The sequence below is a fragment of the Arvicola amphibius genome, chromosome 1, assembly GCF_903992535.2.
Source record: "Arvicola amphibius chromosome 1, mArvAmp1.2, whole genome shotgun sequence".
NCBI classification, from domain to species: Eukaryota; Metazoa; Chordata; class Mammalia; order Rodentia; family Cricetidae; genus Arvicola; species Arvicola amphibius.
In genome coordinates this window covers 137,161,794-137,178,528 of record NC_052047.1, presented here as the reverse complement: position 1 = coordinate 137,178,528, position 16,735 = coordinate 137,161,794, and the positions used below count along the sequence as shown (strand labels likewise).

The 16,735-nt window shown below is 44.4% G+C and overlaps 1 protein-coding gene across 2 annotated transcripts in view; it reads right to left on the bottom strand.

The window, feature by feature from the left end:
* Dock1 (dedicator of cytokinesis 1) overlaps positions 1-16,735 on the bottom strand; it is a 504,121-nt gene that overhangs the window by 54,807 nt on the left and 432,579 nt on the right. For both annotated transcript variants that reach the window (XM_038330219.1, XM_038330227.1), the window contains exons 34-37: positions 12,647-12,732; positions 12,307-12,463; positions 5,014-5,054; positions 3,044-3,134 (exon numbers count right to left, since the gene is read on the bottom strand). In XM_038330219.1, coding sequence (XP_038186147.1) covers positions 3,044-3,134; positions 5,014-5,054; positions 12,307-12,463; positions 12,647-12,732 — 375 coding nt within the window. The remainder of the gene's footprint in view (positions 1-3,043; positions 3,135-5,013; positions 5,055-12,306; positions 12,464-12,646; positions 12,733-16,735) is intronic.

The following is a 16,735-nucleotide window of genomic DNA, read 5'->3' as shown; positions in this document are numbered from 1 at the left end:
TGTGAATTGAAGTGGTACCAGAGTGGAAGCTAAGACCATTTGACAGGTAGACCATGTGAACTCCACCATATTAGTTTAACAAACCAACATTGTTGGTATGGGCTTCAATAACGATGAGCCAACAGCCTCCTGAGGTTCTTCCATGTGCCTCTGGGTCAAGGATGGGTCAGAAGCCTCACCCACAGGAGCTCTAAGCCAACCAAAGACTGTGATCACACAAGTGCATCATGGGATATAATGACCCTGGAGAAGTTTTCATAGACATCTAAGGATAGGAGGTATGACTTTGCATGGGATGGCCTGAGGGGACCCGAGGAAAGTACAACAGGAATGGGCTTCTTGGGTGGACCTGTGAGGTGCAATGTGACCTTGTATTAAGACAGGACAGTGAGAGTATTACAAAGAAGCAACTGACTCCCGGGTCATAGTTTCCAAACAAATGTGGGTGGCAGTGGAGGATGTCCCAGTGAACTCAGTGCTATAGTCAAAACATGGCACCAGCTGTGATGGCCCTTGGTAGGAGCATGACAGTCAAGGGGAGCAGGGCAAGGAGTGGGGACTTGGGTGATGCTGTGACAGAGGACAAAGGACCATATGAACTGGCACGGGGAGTGAGGCTCCAGTGACATGACAGTGGATGCTTGCTCTCTGGCACATGTCCTTTCCACAGCCCTGGGTTACCCTGAGCTGAACTCTGTAAGCCTGAAGGGCACTTGATCCCTAGGATTGCTGGGTAGAGCAGAAAGACTTTTGTATGGTCCACAAGATGCTCACATTCATGGCAGACCTGCAGATCTCATCTGCAGGCAGAAATGAGAAACCCCATAAACTGAGTCACATCACAGTTGACAGTCTTAGAAGTAGACTTTTGGATGTAAATGTAAGACTCAGGAGATTCTGATGTGTATCTAGCAAGAACCAGAAGGTTCAGGCTTATTTTATGATTTCAGATCATAAAAGTAACATACTGAATAGAGATGGGGAAGTCCCCTGTGCTTCCTACCTAAGTCTGGAAATAAATAAATTCATTGCTAAGCTAAACACTCATGTTTTTAAGCATCCTTATTTTTGATCAAAAATACAGCAAAAAAGAGGACTTGCATTTAAGACTCTTTTAGTTAAGAGACACAGCAATACAGACCATGTTGTTTAGTAAAGTTGATTAACTGGCATGAATTCACACTGATACCAATAGCAAACATATTTGGGAAAAAAAATCTCAAAATGTAATAGCTTAAAAATATGGAGGCAGATCATGTTGCATTTACCACTTAATTGACAAATTTGGAGCCCAGTGGAAGAGATAATGCAATTGAGCCCATTGATCTAGGCAGTGGAACAAGCTATCACACAGTCTGTGACAAACCCATCTGTACTCAATATAGCCAAAGATTAAGCAAATGGTATGCTTATACAGATATACGTTTTACATTCATTCAGACTTGCAAAGTTTGTGTTCTAAGAGTGTGAGCAGGCTGTCAAGCCATTTTAATTTCCCTGGTGTGAACAACAAGATCTTCACAGTTTGCAAAAATACCCTGTTACTGACATTTGGATTTTTAATAAATACAGACACTGGACTTAACAAAAGCAATGGCTGCTTCCGAGGGCACTCCCTGAAAGCTCTGTCTTCAAAAATGGTATTTCTTGGGAAAGTTTTGGATGACCACAGACAGGAAGGGTCCTTAGGCACCCAGCCTCTAGGATTACGGAGGAGGAGCCAGAGTAAGTCAGCTCTTTGCCTTCTGCCTGCCAGCAGGACTCTGCTCATTTCAGGCAAAGGAAAATGCTGTAGATTCGTGTGTGTGTGTGTGTGTGTGTGTGTGTGTGTGTGTGTGTGTTTGCGTGCGCATGCGTGCTTTCAGGATGATTCAGAATTCAGGATGAGACAGAGGCTGAAGGAGTCTGTCTGAGGTTTATAAAACTATCTGCCTTGACTCCCACGACCCAACAGGCATCTCCTAATGCACATTTAAATGAAATTTTCTCTTGTGGGTTTATCTCTCACTCTACTTCTGGTGTTTGGTTGGTGGGGGGTAGCCCAGTTCTGGAAACAAGATTACTAAATTAAGCACTCTTATGGTTCTTGTGTATCTAGTGCAGAATTTTCTGATCTTTTTATAAGGATGTCATGAGAATTGTAATCAAAAGACTTGCTGAGACTCTCAAATATCAAACTTGGAGTTGCATGGCAGTTTCTCCATCTAGCCATCTGTCTACCCCATCTACTACACATGCATCCATCCTTCTCCCATCCATTCTCCAGCATCCATACATCCTCATAGCTTCCATCCATCCATCCTTTCATCTGTCCATCCATCCCTCCATTCTTCCTTTATCTTTCTCCACGTTCCTCCCCAAATCCATCCATCTACTTACTAATTTACCCACCCATCTTTCCACCAACCCAGCCTAGTTATTTTATAAGGATCTACTCGGTATTATTAACTATTCTGGAACTGGCCATGGGATAGAACACAGATACATCAGCACAAGTAAAAGGCCAATGTCTCAGAGTGAGCTGAGTAACAAAGGAATCACCCAGAGTTGAAGCTCTCACGCTGCTGATCATTAGCGACACTCTTTGGAGACGCAGACAGCCAACACAGAGACTCTCAGCGTGGCCTGCTCTGCGGAAATGTCTGGATATGATTCCTCCCTCTGCCAATGTGAGGAGGAGGATGACTTATCCTTCCTCCCAGCTGCTCTACAGGGGTCATTCCTTCTTATTGACGTTGTCCTCCATCCTTACTCAGTCCTGTTGGCACAAGTGAGGAACTGCACAAATATCTAGCTCACTGTTGCTTCACAGTCCACTGACGGTTTGCAAAACTCGACACCTTGTTAAATCGGCATTCGGCTGGGCCGAATCTGTAATCAGAGCACCTCTTGAATAGTTTTTGCTTATATCACTGGCTGTAGCCAATACCCATAAAATCTCATGCCAGTGCTCTACTAAAATCTGCCATGGAAAGGGAAAACGTGGAATCAACTCAGAATTTAAAAGAAAAGCTGTGTAGACGTGTGCTGTGATTTTGATTACCTTGAGAAGCTTTGCGTGGAGAAGCAAGGTGTAAGCTGCTTCTGTGTAGTTGTCAGACTCCTTGTGCAGGTCACAGAGCTTGTATAAGTACCTGGTGATGAAATAAGGCCACATTCTTAAAGCGTCACAGGGAAATTTGTGTTGGGGACGGTGGGTGCTAAATTCGACATTCAACAGTAACTCACGGCTATCCTTTCCTTTTACTGTGTCCATAACTCACAAGGCCTTGAAAACTACTGGTGCAGAAATCACTAAAAGAACTGAGAGGAATAAATATAGTAATAATAATAATAATACACACACACACATATATACCATACATTTATAAATAAAAGTATATGTTGGCATGTACATATACATAATTGTAAGTCATCTTTGTAGGAAAAAAATGGAGATACTATATAAAGGCAAGAATTTTATTTCGAGGTTCCTTATTTCTTTCATCTTTCCCAGTTTTATTCCTCAAACATTTGAAATAAGATTAGACAATCTAGACTGTGCATTTCTCTTGAGTCAACATGCGCACGCGCGCACACACAATCCATAAAGATCCACATCTACAAGATTAAAAAAAAAAAAAGCTGTGATGACAGCAAACGCGATCAAAAAACGTCGTCTGTGCTGTCGGAAAAAAGGAAGCTCCTCACTATAAAGCCAGACACATTTTGGATCAAAGAGGCTGGTTGTTTTCCTAAGTTCACTATATAAGCATGGCATGTTTTAAAAGGGGGAAAAAAAGCTGAGAACTAGTAAACCACACAAGCACACTCTGCACAGCCAGCACACAGTCAAGCTTTCTGTCACGCAGGTGTAGGCTAACCTGATTCTCTAATGCGGTCTGTCGCCTTGCTGACTAGTGGTCACAGAATACAGTGAATCACTCTAAGAAAGTGTTTTGATCGCCCACAGACACTGGAAGTCAAACCTAGGTCTTCCCCAAGCTCTACCAGTGGGCTACCTCCTCAATAATAATTCAATAATGAATCAGGTTCGGTCACACAAAACATTTCTCTTTTTGGTGCGATAAAGACATAGACATGTAGGAGTAGGGGTACTAGTTAAAATAAGAGTAAAATGCAAAATTATATTGTCTACTTTTGGGAAATTTATTTACATTTGATCATGTGGCTTACTAGAAAACTTAAGAATTTGTAATATATCTTTTAAATTTTTTTTTCCTAAAAGGGCTGTGTTTGTTGATCAATAGGCACAAAAACCTTTTTAAATAACCATGGCTTCCTAGCTGGCTAAACGTTGCCCCTCTTAACCCAAACTTTACATAGGCACAGACATGCTATATGAGGGCTGAGAGCACAGCTGAGGCGCCACCAGATTTCATCTCAAAGTCACCATGATTTTCTACAAATTGCTCTTCAAGATACAAACCATTCTTGTAGACGATTTGACACACAGTGAGGAGAACATGCACAGAAAGGGTATGGCCTGCAGCACACACAAGGTGCTGGCCAGCGTGGCACACATGTACCTTATATACATCCCACAGTGATTACAGCACACACATAGGGTGCTGGCCAGCAGGGCACACACGTACCTTATATAAATCTCATAGTGATTACAGCACACACATATAGGGTGCTGGCCAGCAGGGCACACACGTACCTTATATAAATCTCATAGTGATTACAGCACACACATATAGGGTGCTGGCCAGCAGGGCACACACGTACCTTATATAAATCTCATAGTGATTACAGCACACACATATAGGGTGCTGGCCAGCAGGGCACACATGTTCCTTACACACATCTCATAGTGACTGCAATGCACACAAAGGGTGCCAGCCAGCACAGCACACACTTCCCTTATATGCATATCACCGTGATTACAGCACACACAGGGTGCTAGCGTGGCACACAGAGAGGGTGCCAGCCAATATGGCAATGCCTACCTCCCATACATCTCACGGTAATAATAATACAGAGGGTGCCACCAGAGTGACTCACACATACCTTATATACATCTCTTCTCTTTCAATTTCTTTGTAGAAATTCTGAAAAATAAGCCATGGCATTGTTTTCAGAAACTCCATTATGCAACACAATACAGAGAACAACAAAGCAAAAATTAAAACAACAACAACTCATCAAAATGGTCCCATATTGTGAAACAACGGTCCAGTTATGATTGGCACATCCAGGGGACCAAACCCAGGCAGAGTAGAGCTCTCAATTCACTGGAGCGCTGAGCACCTCACAATACTCCCGACTTTTCCTTTTGTAATGACCACATCTCAAACACTTTAGACACTGGAGGACTAAATTCATATGTCATTTGAAAGTCACCCGTCTTCAATATAAACAAGGTTCTGGCTGAAAACGCGACCTCTTAATCAATGTAGTCTCATTTAAATAAACAATCCAAAACTGGGAGTAGGGAAAGGCACCGTCAATGACATCAGCATGCTAGGGTCAGCCTTTGTGAGAGACATAGAAGCATGGGGACATTCTCGTCCTCACATGTTCCAAACCTCTAGCCACATATATTTAAAGGTAAAGACAGGTTAGTTACATAACACTGCCACATTCTGACCATTCTACAAGGGTCTACTGTCACGACCCTGAGCAATGTTGAAGCAGAACCCTTTCCCCCATCGACCCAGAATGTTGAAAATCCTAGAGAAAATCCATTGTTTTAGAGAGACAGACCTCCCAAAACCATAGTGAGATAAATGAGTAGTCACTTAACAAAAAGGAAGGAAGGAAGGCAATCATACACAACCGTGGGAGAGAAAAGTTGGTTTGTGAATTCCAGTAAGAGGGCTATTTCTACACATGACTGAAAAAAAATCATCTAATTCGATGTCTGTACCAAAGTCACACCTCCGGTGAGTACGGCAGTGTGCATGTGTAATGGCAGCACCTCGGAGACTGAGGTTGAAGGATTAAGAGTTTGGGCCAGTGCAGGCAGTAAAGAGAATCTCAGAATAGTCTGGGCCACACAGTGAATCCTTGTCTTACCTGCCCCCTCTCCAAGTAACTTTTCTTCTTCATGTGAACTATTTTATACACATGAAGTCATGCACAGGGCACTACAAAGGTACAAGAGTCAACTCACAGGGCCTGTGGGATGGAAGTGTGATAGCCATTTCTTTTCTGTGTTAGTTTTTTCATTCTTCTTGGGAATTTCATACATGCATACAATCAAACACAATCATATCCAATGTCTATTTTCCAATGAACTCTTTCCAAATGCTTCCCTTTTAACTTCATGGCTTTTTTTTTTTTTAATCTTTTTGGGTAACCCATTAAATCTAATTAATGCTGTCACCTATGCATGGGTGAGGAGCCATCTACTGGAGCATGCGAACGAGACTAGTGGCCACATATTCATTCCCTTTCTTGTTATTTCTAAGAATGATTCTCCCAGCTGGGAAGTGGTGGTGCACACCTTTAATTCCAGCACCCAGGAAACAGAGGCAGGTGGAGAGCAGCAGGATCTACAGAGTAAGTTCCAAGACAGTCAGGGCTACACAGAGAAACCCTGCCTCAAAAACAAAAGAAAACAAAACAGAACAGAACGACTCTCCCTTCCCAACAGCTATCATCTAGCAATAACTCCTCAGCAAGGGATGGGCCTAGAGAACCTCAGCATGAAATTTAGCATCTCAGAATGATACTTACACTCTACAACCAAGTGCCCGAGGGAGCTGACAAACATCAGCATTATAAAGGCACATAGTGACTCAATAATATGATTTAATTGCACAGGTCAAAAAGGACACTGTTTCCAAGGCACACTCTCTCTGGAAAGAGAGGATGGGAATATCTAGACAGCAGGAGACAGGGTCATGTCCTGAAGAACTGGCTTTACCTGGTGCTGCACCTGACACTGGAATAAGCGTCAGTTCCTATGACGTACGCAGTAACGAGGATATTTTCAGCTATCAGTCAAAGACCTAGCAGAAGATTCGGAGCAAGCAAAGCGCTGCCTTCCCACCTCTCACTCACAAGCATTCAAAAGTTATGATGTCACAGCAGCCTCCTTTGTGCCCCTGCTTTCAATTCCCTCCTATTTTGGTCACTCATAGATTCGTCCTTAGAGTTCGACAATGATCTTATCCTTATCCTGTGACCTTCACTCGCCTCTCAGAGACACAGGCTGCCTTTTATCTTCTGCCCTTGCTGAAGTCTGTTTTTTTTTTTTTTTGACTTCAAAACCCCTCGAGTTGAATATATAATAAATGTATAGCAATATAATATGTAATATTACATTTAGTTATATATTTCTACATATGAGCTTGGCAATGAATATTTAGAGATATGAATTTTTTAAATTTTTTACTTTTAATCTGTGTGTGCATTTCTATGAGTTTGTACAATGGTGCAATGTGCTCTCAGCTGCTCAGCCATCTCTTCAGCACCTAGAGACAGGGTTTTCATCTGTAATAGTCCAGTTTGCTGTGCCTCCCCCTCACACATTTACATTCCACATGGATGTGCTCAGACAGGGCAGGATCCATCCCATCATCCCTGGGGAGGGTGAAGGACCACTGTTTCACTTTTCAGGCAGTGACACACACATGCTGCTTCCAGGTGAAGAAGTTAATAATGTGAGATCGCCTCGGGAGTTCCGGGAGGCTCTCAGCACGAGCCAGAGCTGACTACAGCAACAGTAGGTGGGCACCGAGGAGCCTCCAAATAAAGGAGGAACACACGTCAACGTCAGAAACATCAGAAACACGGCTGCAGGTGTCATTCCAAAAGCCTGTTTTCCAACTGTGGCCGCTGGTGATAAGAAGCCAAGCTCAGCATGGTGCCACCTCTCTAGCAGGTTCCATATCGCCCTGAGCGGAGATCTTGCTTTAGAACACACTGAGGTCTTAGTCATCAAAGCTGGAAGCCTAACGAATCTATTAATACTACCTCCTTCTAGATGCTAGGCGGTCTCACAGACCCACTTATGGATCACAGTGTGCCTGCGACAATCATATCCAGGGCAGGGAGTGATTTTGAAAAGGTCTCCACATTTTTCCCACAGGAAAAGGCCAGTCTGTACTTCATGTCATTGTCACTGGCACCGGGAAGGCTCATCTCTTAGGGCAGAGGTAAGAACGCACAAAGATGCTGAAACCAGTTGCTTTTCTGTGCCTACAGGCAAAGATGGCCATCTTAACAGGCAGTCTACATGAACATAAAGAGCCACGTGGACGGATTTCAGGAGCAGACATCACACATGTAGGAGCCATGCACAGACCTATTAAGCTATTTAGGTTTCTTTTGAAAACTTTTAACTGTACTTCCTTTCTTTTGTACTTTGAGAATTACATACAATATATATATATTTTTTTTATTATATTCACTCCTCCCAGATCCATTCTCTCTCTACCCTCACAACTTTGGGTCTAAAATTGTTTTAAACCCACCTGGTCCCATTTGTATTGCTCAGCTACTCCTGGACATGTGGTTGGTTTGTAGGCACCCATCAGAGGTGGTAGCAGACTACAAAACACCCCAATGTTTTTGGGAAATAAACACAAATGAACTCACAGCAGTTGTGACAGCATGCATGTGGCCTGCGCACACTCTACCCAGACCCAATCCCAGCATGGACAGAGGAGGTGGGCATGAATTCTCTGCCCTTGCTGAGCTGTTGGCAACAGACAGCTGCTGGAAGAGGGCAAGTCAGTGACTTTTCTAGAAGGGTGTAGCATCTACTTAGACTTTTAAGCCCACAAAATTCTTCTCTGGTCAAGCCCCAGTCATTGCTAAACTATCCAAGGGGTAATTCCTTGTGTGAAGGAGCTTCAGTTTCCAGAATTTCTTCCTGATCCGTGGGTGTCCTGCATACCTCATCCATCGGCTCTTGCATATGGCCGCCTTTCTCATGAGAGTCCTCAAGTTGTTTAAATCTTTTTGTATGTGCATGTATGCATGAGTTCCTATGTATGTGCTCACCTGTGCATGCGTACATAGAGGCGAGAGAGCAACCTCAGGTGTTGTTCTGTAGACATCAGCCATCTTTTTAAATTATCATTTATTTATTATGCATTTGTGTGTGTGTGTGTGTGTGTGTGTGTGTGTGTGAAGACATGCATGCGTGTATGTGTGCAACATCACACACACACACTATGACACACATGGAGGGGATAGGATAACTTGAAGGAGGTGTTTTCTCTTTCCATTACATGGGTCCTGAACATGAGTTGCCAGATGTGGCAGCAGGCACCTGCTGAACATTTTGCCCTCCCCCCTTCAAGGCAGGTTCTCTTACTGGCCTGGCTCTTGAGCTCTGTCTTTTTGGGGCTGGGATTACAAGCACGTGCCACTACATCCAGCTTTTTTAGTGTGAGTTCTGGGGCTCTGGCTCAGCTTCTCAAGCTCTTTACTGACTGAATCTCAGCTCCCCAGTTCTCCTCAATTCCCACAGTTGTTTGAAATGTTGGGCCAAGAGCTATAAAGCCTCCACTGTATCCAAGTCTGGCTCCGATGGCTTCTCTGTCCCTTAAACTGTGCTCTTTGTTTTGGGTATGGCTATTTTTGGTGGAAAGGACTGGGATGTCCAGCCACAGTTCCTGCACTCCTGGATATCAGCTCCGGCAGCTGTGACTGTAGATCTCCCTGCCTCTCTGGATGCAGGAACACTTGCTTGTCTAAGGAGATGGATGCCTAAGAGAACTGCTAGTCTTTCTGTTTGTCCCTTTTTTCCTTGCTGCAAAGAGAGCGATGAGTCCCAAGCTCTTCCCACAACTGACAGACATCATAGGTCCCCATGTTTATGGAAGGGAAAACTCATTACTAGAACAGTTTGTCATCCATCTTAACAGCCTGCCTAGATAGCATTCAGGGGATGCAACGATACAGGAGCTTTCGGGAGATATTCCTCATCGTAAGACAGAGACTACATTGATGCTAAGGGAAGCAGAGAGCAAAATGACCCTTCTGCTGATCTCTTTATTTAAATACCTCAAGGGCTTCTTTTCCTTTCTTTCTTAAGATTTACCCTACTATTTATTTATATGAACGTATGTGTGTCTCTGTCCATGCATGAGTGTCTGCAGAGGCCCGAAGAGGACATCGGATCCCCTAGTGCTGGAGTGACAAAATGTTCTGAGACGTCTAACATGGGTGCTGAGAACTGAGCGCAGGTCCTCTGCAAGAGCAATGCTCACTCTTAGCCACCAAGTATCTCTCCAGCCCCATCTGATTTTTCTTTATGTATGTGGTGGTGGTGGTGGTACGTGTGTGTGTGTCTATGTGTGTGTTGTGTGTTCAGAAGCCTTGGGACAATGTCAGGTTTGTTGATCTCTACCCTGTCCCATTGAGACAGGGCCTCTCACTGACTCTGGAGATATGTGGGTTGGCGATCAGCAAGCCCCAGAGATCCTCCTGTCTCTGCCCCTCACAGCACTGCAGTGAGAAGCACATATGCCACACTGTCTGATGTTTTGTTGGTACTGGAATGCACACTCAGGGTCTCAGGCTTGCACAGCAAGTGCCGTCACTCACGGGGCCCTTGCTCTAACCCCTTTGGAAGAATGAATGCTGTACCACATTCCTCCTGGCATGAAAGTTCATTCTAGTGACCCCCCAGAGCCCTTGCAAGTCACATAAATGGCAGATATGAAAGTGAAGGCTGAGTGCTTGTATGCTGCCCAGTGACTGGATCATGGCCTGACCTCATAAGGCCAATGGCTGGCGAGAACTGTAAAGAAAGTTGGCCATGGTAGGAAGAGTCTTGTCTTGCATTTCTGCTTAGAGACAGCTGAGAAGAGAAGCAGAGGAGAGCCCTACACGGCCAAGAGTTGGCCACTATGGTCCCTTAGGAGGGTAGCAGCACACACAGAGGTGGAGAGCTCTGAAGCCAGTCTGGGAGGTGCATCCACACAGAGAGGCATGAGGTGGCCAGTCACTCCTTAGATTTGAGCTTGTGTGCCTCCAAGTTCTCTTAAAGTGCACTGGGTCTCCTATTCGTCCCAGATACAACTTAAGAAGGAAGTGCGCCAGGAAGGGTGTCCACAGATGTAACTGAATTGAGGGATAGCAGGAACTGATGTCAAGATCAGTGTTGACCAAATTCACCCAGCCACCCTCCATCTGTGCTGCCCTGCACTGGGGTCCCGTGGTGCTCGGACAAATGACAATAAACTGGATGGTTTCAAAGAACAGAGAAACCATTTTCACCATCATGGAGTTCTGAAGCCAAGGTATCAGGGACCAGCCATTCCTGTGAAGGATCTCGGGGAGACTTATTCCTTGACTTTTTCAGAGTCTAGAGATTCTGGAAGATCTGAGGACTGTCTTCACCCCTCTAATTACTGCTCCCTGTTCACGCGACTTCTCTTTTGTATGTGTTTGCTTTCCTTTCCTGGGAGGAGGGGCACCCAGAAACAAGGTCTTCTGGGGCCTATACTGGTCTCAAATATGCTATACAGCTGAGGCTGGCCTTGAACTCTCATGATCCTTATGCCTCCACTTCCCAAGTGCACCACCATGCCCAGCTTCTTCTTTTCCTGTGTTTGAGAACTCCTGGGAATGGATTTAACCCTTATCTACCCAGGCTAATCGTATCTCCAGCTTCAGTATAGATGTGTGAACCCACGTGAGAATAATAAGCTCAGCTGTCAGTCATTCCTCAGCTGCTGTCCACCTTGTTTTTTGGTTTTGTTTTGTTCTTTTTCTTTGAGATAGTCTCTCTCATTGGCCCGGAGCACACCAACCAGGATACGCTGGCTGCCCAGTGAGACCCAGAAATACAACTGCCCAACTCACTTCACCAGTGCTGAGATCAAACGCTGCCATGCTTGGGTTGATTTTACGTGAGTCTGGAGGATTGAACTCGGGTCTTCAGGTTAGTAAGACAAGTACTTTCCCTACTGAGCTATCCCCCAGCTCTCACCAGCAGAGACTCCTTTTTCCAAAAAGGGCCATAGTCACAGGACTAAGGATAAATATACCTTTTGGATGCTACCATTCAAGAAGCTCAGTATAGTGCATGACTCTGATCTAATAAAAGTAGAGTCTTCAAATCTGGAATTCACGAGGTGCTACTTTGGTTATGAAACGAGATGGCTTGCCAGCCTCAGCCACAGCGGGTTCACTGTGAAAACATTCAGAAGGGAGGCTGAGAGCAGATAGGCCAACAATTCTCTGTCCTTCCATCCCTGCACCAAAGAGGACCCCGGTGGGGAGGGAGCTGTGCTGTGCTGTGAAGTGTCCTATGGCCAGCTGTCCTCTGGGCTCCCAACTACCCTGGCTCCATTTGCATTCTGTGAAGATGGAAGGTTTAATTAACTTCTTGCTCACCAGCACGTTGACTGTGCAGCTCATGCGGTTTTCTTTGTTTTCGTCATGCATGATGGTCCTGTAGTCCAGGAGCCTCTCCATCAGCCGCACCACGAGCTTCACGAAAGTTTCTCCTGTCTTGGCGAGGTATTTATGCTTCCTGCAGTGCTCCAGGAGGCTGAAAAATAATTACACACACCTTGTTAATCACACCCCAAGAAAGAAACTTGAGGTGCGGTTTAAAATATTTCCCATTATTAACACATTTTAATTATTTCTGGGCGACAAAGTTCATTGTAGTCTAATTACAAGTCTCTCTGTCTCTCTCCTGACATAAATCCCACTGCGAATCAACACTTACATTTTATCAAATAACACTTTGTATTGCTCGTCTCCTCTGCCTCCTTCCACTTCATGATCCAGCTTAGTGATGATCTCATTTTCAAACTATAATTAAACAGAGGAAGCATAAATAATTAGCATAGTAGATAACTCAGTTGACAATGTGGGCCTCAATCGCTTCTCCATCTTTGGGATCACCATCGGATGGATACCCTCTGCCTTTGAAACCTGATTGCATTTCAGAGATGCTGTTCCCGAGTCCTTGCAGACATCTGATGACTGCCTGACTCAGAGAGGACTTTTCCTTCCTCTTCCAGTTACTGGAGCCTGAGTGTGTGCCTCTCAGTAGCAGGAGTAAGAGGCACAGAAGGAAAGTGAAGCCAACGGTAGGAAACAGAATCAAGAAGTAACGGAAAGAGATGCTAAGCTTTATCTCTACAAACGAACATGTGAAATAGGGTGTAGATTCCTGGGAGGGAACAGATGGCATTTCATTTCCTAGGTTAGCGTTCTCGGTAATCTAAAAACATCCACGGGGCCACTTCACTGCCACTCCGTGACAGATCTCCAAATCAAACAGGATTGCAGAAGAGTCTGGAAAGAGAAATCAGCAGTCACCTTTAGATGGTCCATCTCCAGGCTTGCCCTATGCTCCCCAGAGCTGCTGACTGGATAGCGTAAGTATCAGAGTTGACTGAATATCTCTCAAATCCAGACTTTAAAAAAAAATCTCTAAATTCCAGGGAGTCAGAAATTTTCAGAATGTTTTTAGGGCTCACTAGACTGGATAGAAACACCTTCATAATGACAATGTTTCCCCATCTCCTTTCCTGAGAGCTGGGTGATACCCAGGTCAAAGAGAAACCCGGAGTTACCCAGGGAGCACGTTGGTAGAAGAACCTAGCACTGGTTCTTACAAAGATGGAGACATCCACACTCTAGACAAGAACAATGAGCAAGAGAGAAGCAGACAACAAAGCTCAAAGTCCAGAAAGCAAGTACACTACAGCATAGATGTGACCATCCCCAGGGACCCTTCAAAGATGTTCAACAACCCAGTTCTCAGCGACAACACCCAGGTCCCTCACGATGACAAGGTTCTTAAAAGAAAGATAGCCAGATGAAAGTAGGCCTCCTCCCTGACTGACATATTGCGGCTTAGAGAGGAGCCTGAGATAGTTGTTCTCATAAAGTGACCATGTTGCCCCTCGTCCATAAAACGTTTGTTTGGGGTTTTGTCATGTGTTTGGAAATAGCGTCTCATGTAGCCCAGGCTGACTTCAAAGTCAGTATGTAACCAAGGATGAACTTGGGATCCTCCTGCCCTTGCCTCCTAAGTGTTGAATTATACATATGTGCCACTATACCAGATTTTATGGAGTGCTGAGGATGGAACCTAGGGTTTCTTGTATGCCAGGCAAGCCCTCTACAATGAGCTACATCCCTAGGGATGCAGGGAGTTGAGGTTTAAGGCAGATGGAGCTCATGAGAGCTTAGTATATCAGCAGAGAGTGGACTAATTGGTACTGGAACAATTGGCTTTCTGGACCTTGTCCAGCCAAGTGGTAACATCTCTTAGCCACAGCTACAGACATGGGACACTGACATGGGACATGGGAAGAGCTACTGTGGCACTGGCAGCTAATGGTGGGCTCTGGAGAAGCTGAAAGCAAGGCCCAGGGAGGAGCTTGCAAGGTGGCACTAACTCTCTCATACCAGGCTTTCTTGGACTAGCCCAAAACATGACATGGGGATTTATTATTAATATGAATATTTGACCTAGCTTAGGCTTGCTTCTAACTAGGTTTTTTTTTTCTTTAACTTAAATTAACCCATTTCTATTAATCTATGTGCAGCCCTGAGGCTTGTTTACCTCATCTACATATTGTCCATCCTGCCTTCCTCTTTCATCCATGTCCGTCTATCTGGCCCCTGGCTGACTGGCTGGTTCTCCTTTTCTCTCACCCGACCAGCCCCACCTATCTCTCCTCGGCCTAGCTATTGGCCATCAGCTTTTTATTAGACCAATCACACGCCTTAGGCAGGAAAGGTTAAACAGTAATAATCTTTACATAGTTAAATAAATGCAGCATAAAAAAATGCAACACGTCTTTACATAGCTAGACAATTCTTCCGCAACACAAACAAATGCAACACATCTTTACACAGCTAAACAAATATTCTATTCCATAACTCTCTCCTATCCTCATCAGGATGCCTCAGTACGCAGAGCCTCACTTTCCTCCTGCCGCACAAACGTAAGCTGGGGCCGGAGGGGTGGGGGGGCTGCTTCTTGCTTAGCACTAAGGACTTGGCAGCCTTCCAGCAACCTTGGCCTTTCTGAGCTCTTCATTCTTTCGGATCTTCTCTCGCTCTCCTCCCAGATAAATACCACTTTTTGATTGTCAGGCTTAAGAAGTTCAAGGCTTTTAGAAACAGAGACGGTTCCACTGAAGGACGAGATTGGCTTGGCTTTTTTCCTTTTCTCAACATGGAGTCTTAAGAAAAATACTTTCGCTGTAAAATGACCACCTTTGGCTACCAGCCTGCAATGACTCCACTCTTTAAAAAGGATTCCTTCAAGCAGCCATTCACTTTGGACTCTAACACAAGGGAGAGATCTCTTGCAATTAGCCCCGAGATGGCATTTCAAGGCAGCCCCGTCTTTCAGGGGACAATAGAGTGGAATGGCAAAGATCAAAAGTGTGACAAACGTGTAATTCACAACAGATATTTTGGATCTAAAAGAGAACCAACAATCTTAATTCAGACATAGCACTCAAACATCCATGTTTGAGGAATATAACTGGGAAAGTATAGAACATTCAGAGAGGAAAGACTTCCCCTAACATTGGCAAACACACACAGTGAAAACTGTCTGCCCCTCCTCAGTCAGAAGGTATTGGGATGTGGCTTCTACTTTATGAAATTCAAATGCTTTCTCTGCTTCCGTGTGTAAATGTAGGACATCTTGGCTCCTTAAATATGTTGCTTATCAAACTTGTCTGAGGAATTTAATGTTTTCCTTAAATACGTTGCTTATCAAACTTGTCTGAGGAATTTAATGTTTCCCGAAAAGAGTGGCTGAGTGGTAGTTGTACCAGAGGACAGCTGATTCTAGATTTACCGAACGCCAGAGTAAGGTAGAGCATTTGCACAAACACCTGGCAACTCTGTCCCGTATCAGTAAGGCTTACAGCACCAGGGCTCTTCGGCTAGCCTCTCATTTCCGAGTCTTCATTCATTTTTACAGAACATACTAGGATCAATATGTTAGTATACTGTGACCTGTTATCATAGTCAGAATTAAGCGGCCCCATCCCAATAAATTGGAGACAGTCCATTTGCTGACAGAGCAGGGCTGCTTTTTTATAAAGGTTGTGTTGATTGTGTCCCTTGTCAGCCTGCACTGTGGTAACAGGCAGCGGGGCTCTGTGGCTAGGATAAAATTAGAGTGTGTTTATTGTGCTACTCAAAAGGTGGTGGAGGCTCGCTCGCTGATGTAATAAGCGGAATCATTATATTCTCTTCTCTTTTCTGAATCACCAATATTGCTACAAAAATATCCACAGGGCATCCAACCTAAAATATGGAATAAAGCATCTCAAGTCTCTGATAGCAGTATCCCCCTGAGAACATTAAATGTAAGAGATCATCAATTGGAGGCATTCGGACGGGTGCCTTTCAGCAGACTCTGATGGGCTGTCCTCACAGTGGCATTGATGTTGTGAATTCAATTAACTTAGGAAAAAAGCTATTGCTTCCCATTCCTGCTGCCAAAGTCAGCTCAGGGCTACTGAATACTATTTCAGAGACTACAAAGTGGGGATCCCAGCCACCCATAATCTTGAAGCCTCTAACAATTCATTTGAAATGTATAATTTTGGGTTAGGTTTACTGCTATAAAAAATCTTGTGTGTGTATGTGTGTGTGTGTATGTGCTCATGTTTCCATCCACTGAGCCACCTTACCATCCTTCCTGCTATCTCTATAATATATTTATACATGTATATAATGTATATAATCAGATCTGCCTTGTATCTGGGATTATTTATCACAGAGATCTGGACACAGCTAATTCACCATACAGACAAAGGCTCAGAGCTTA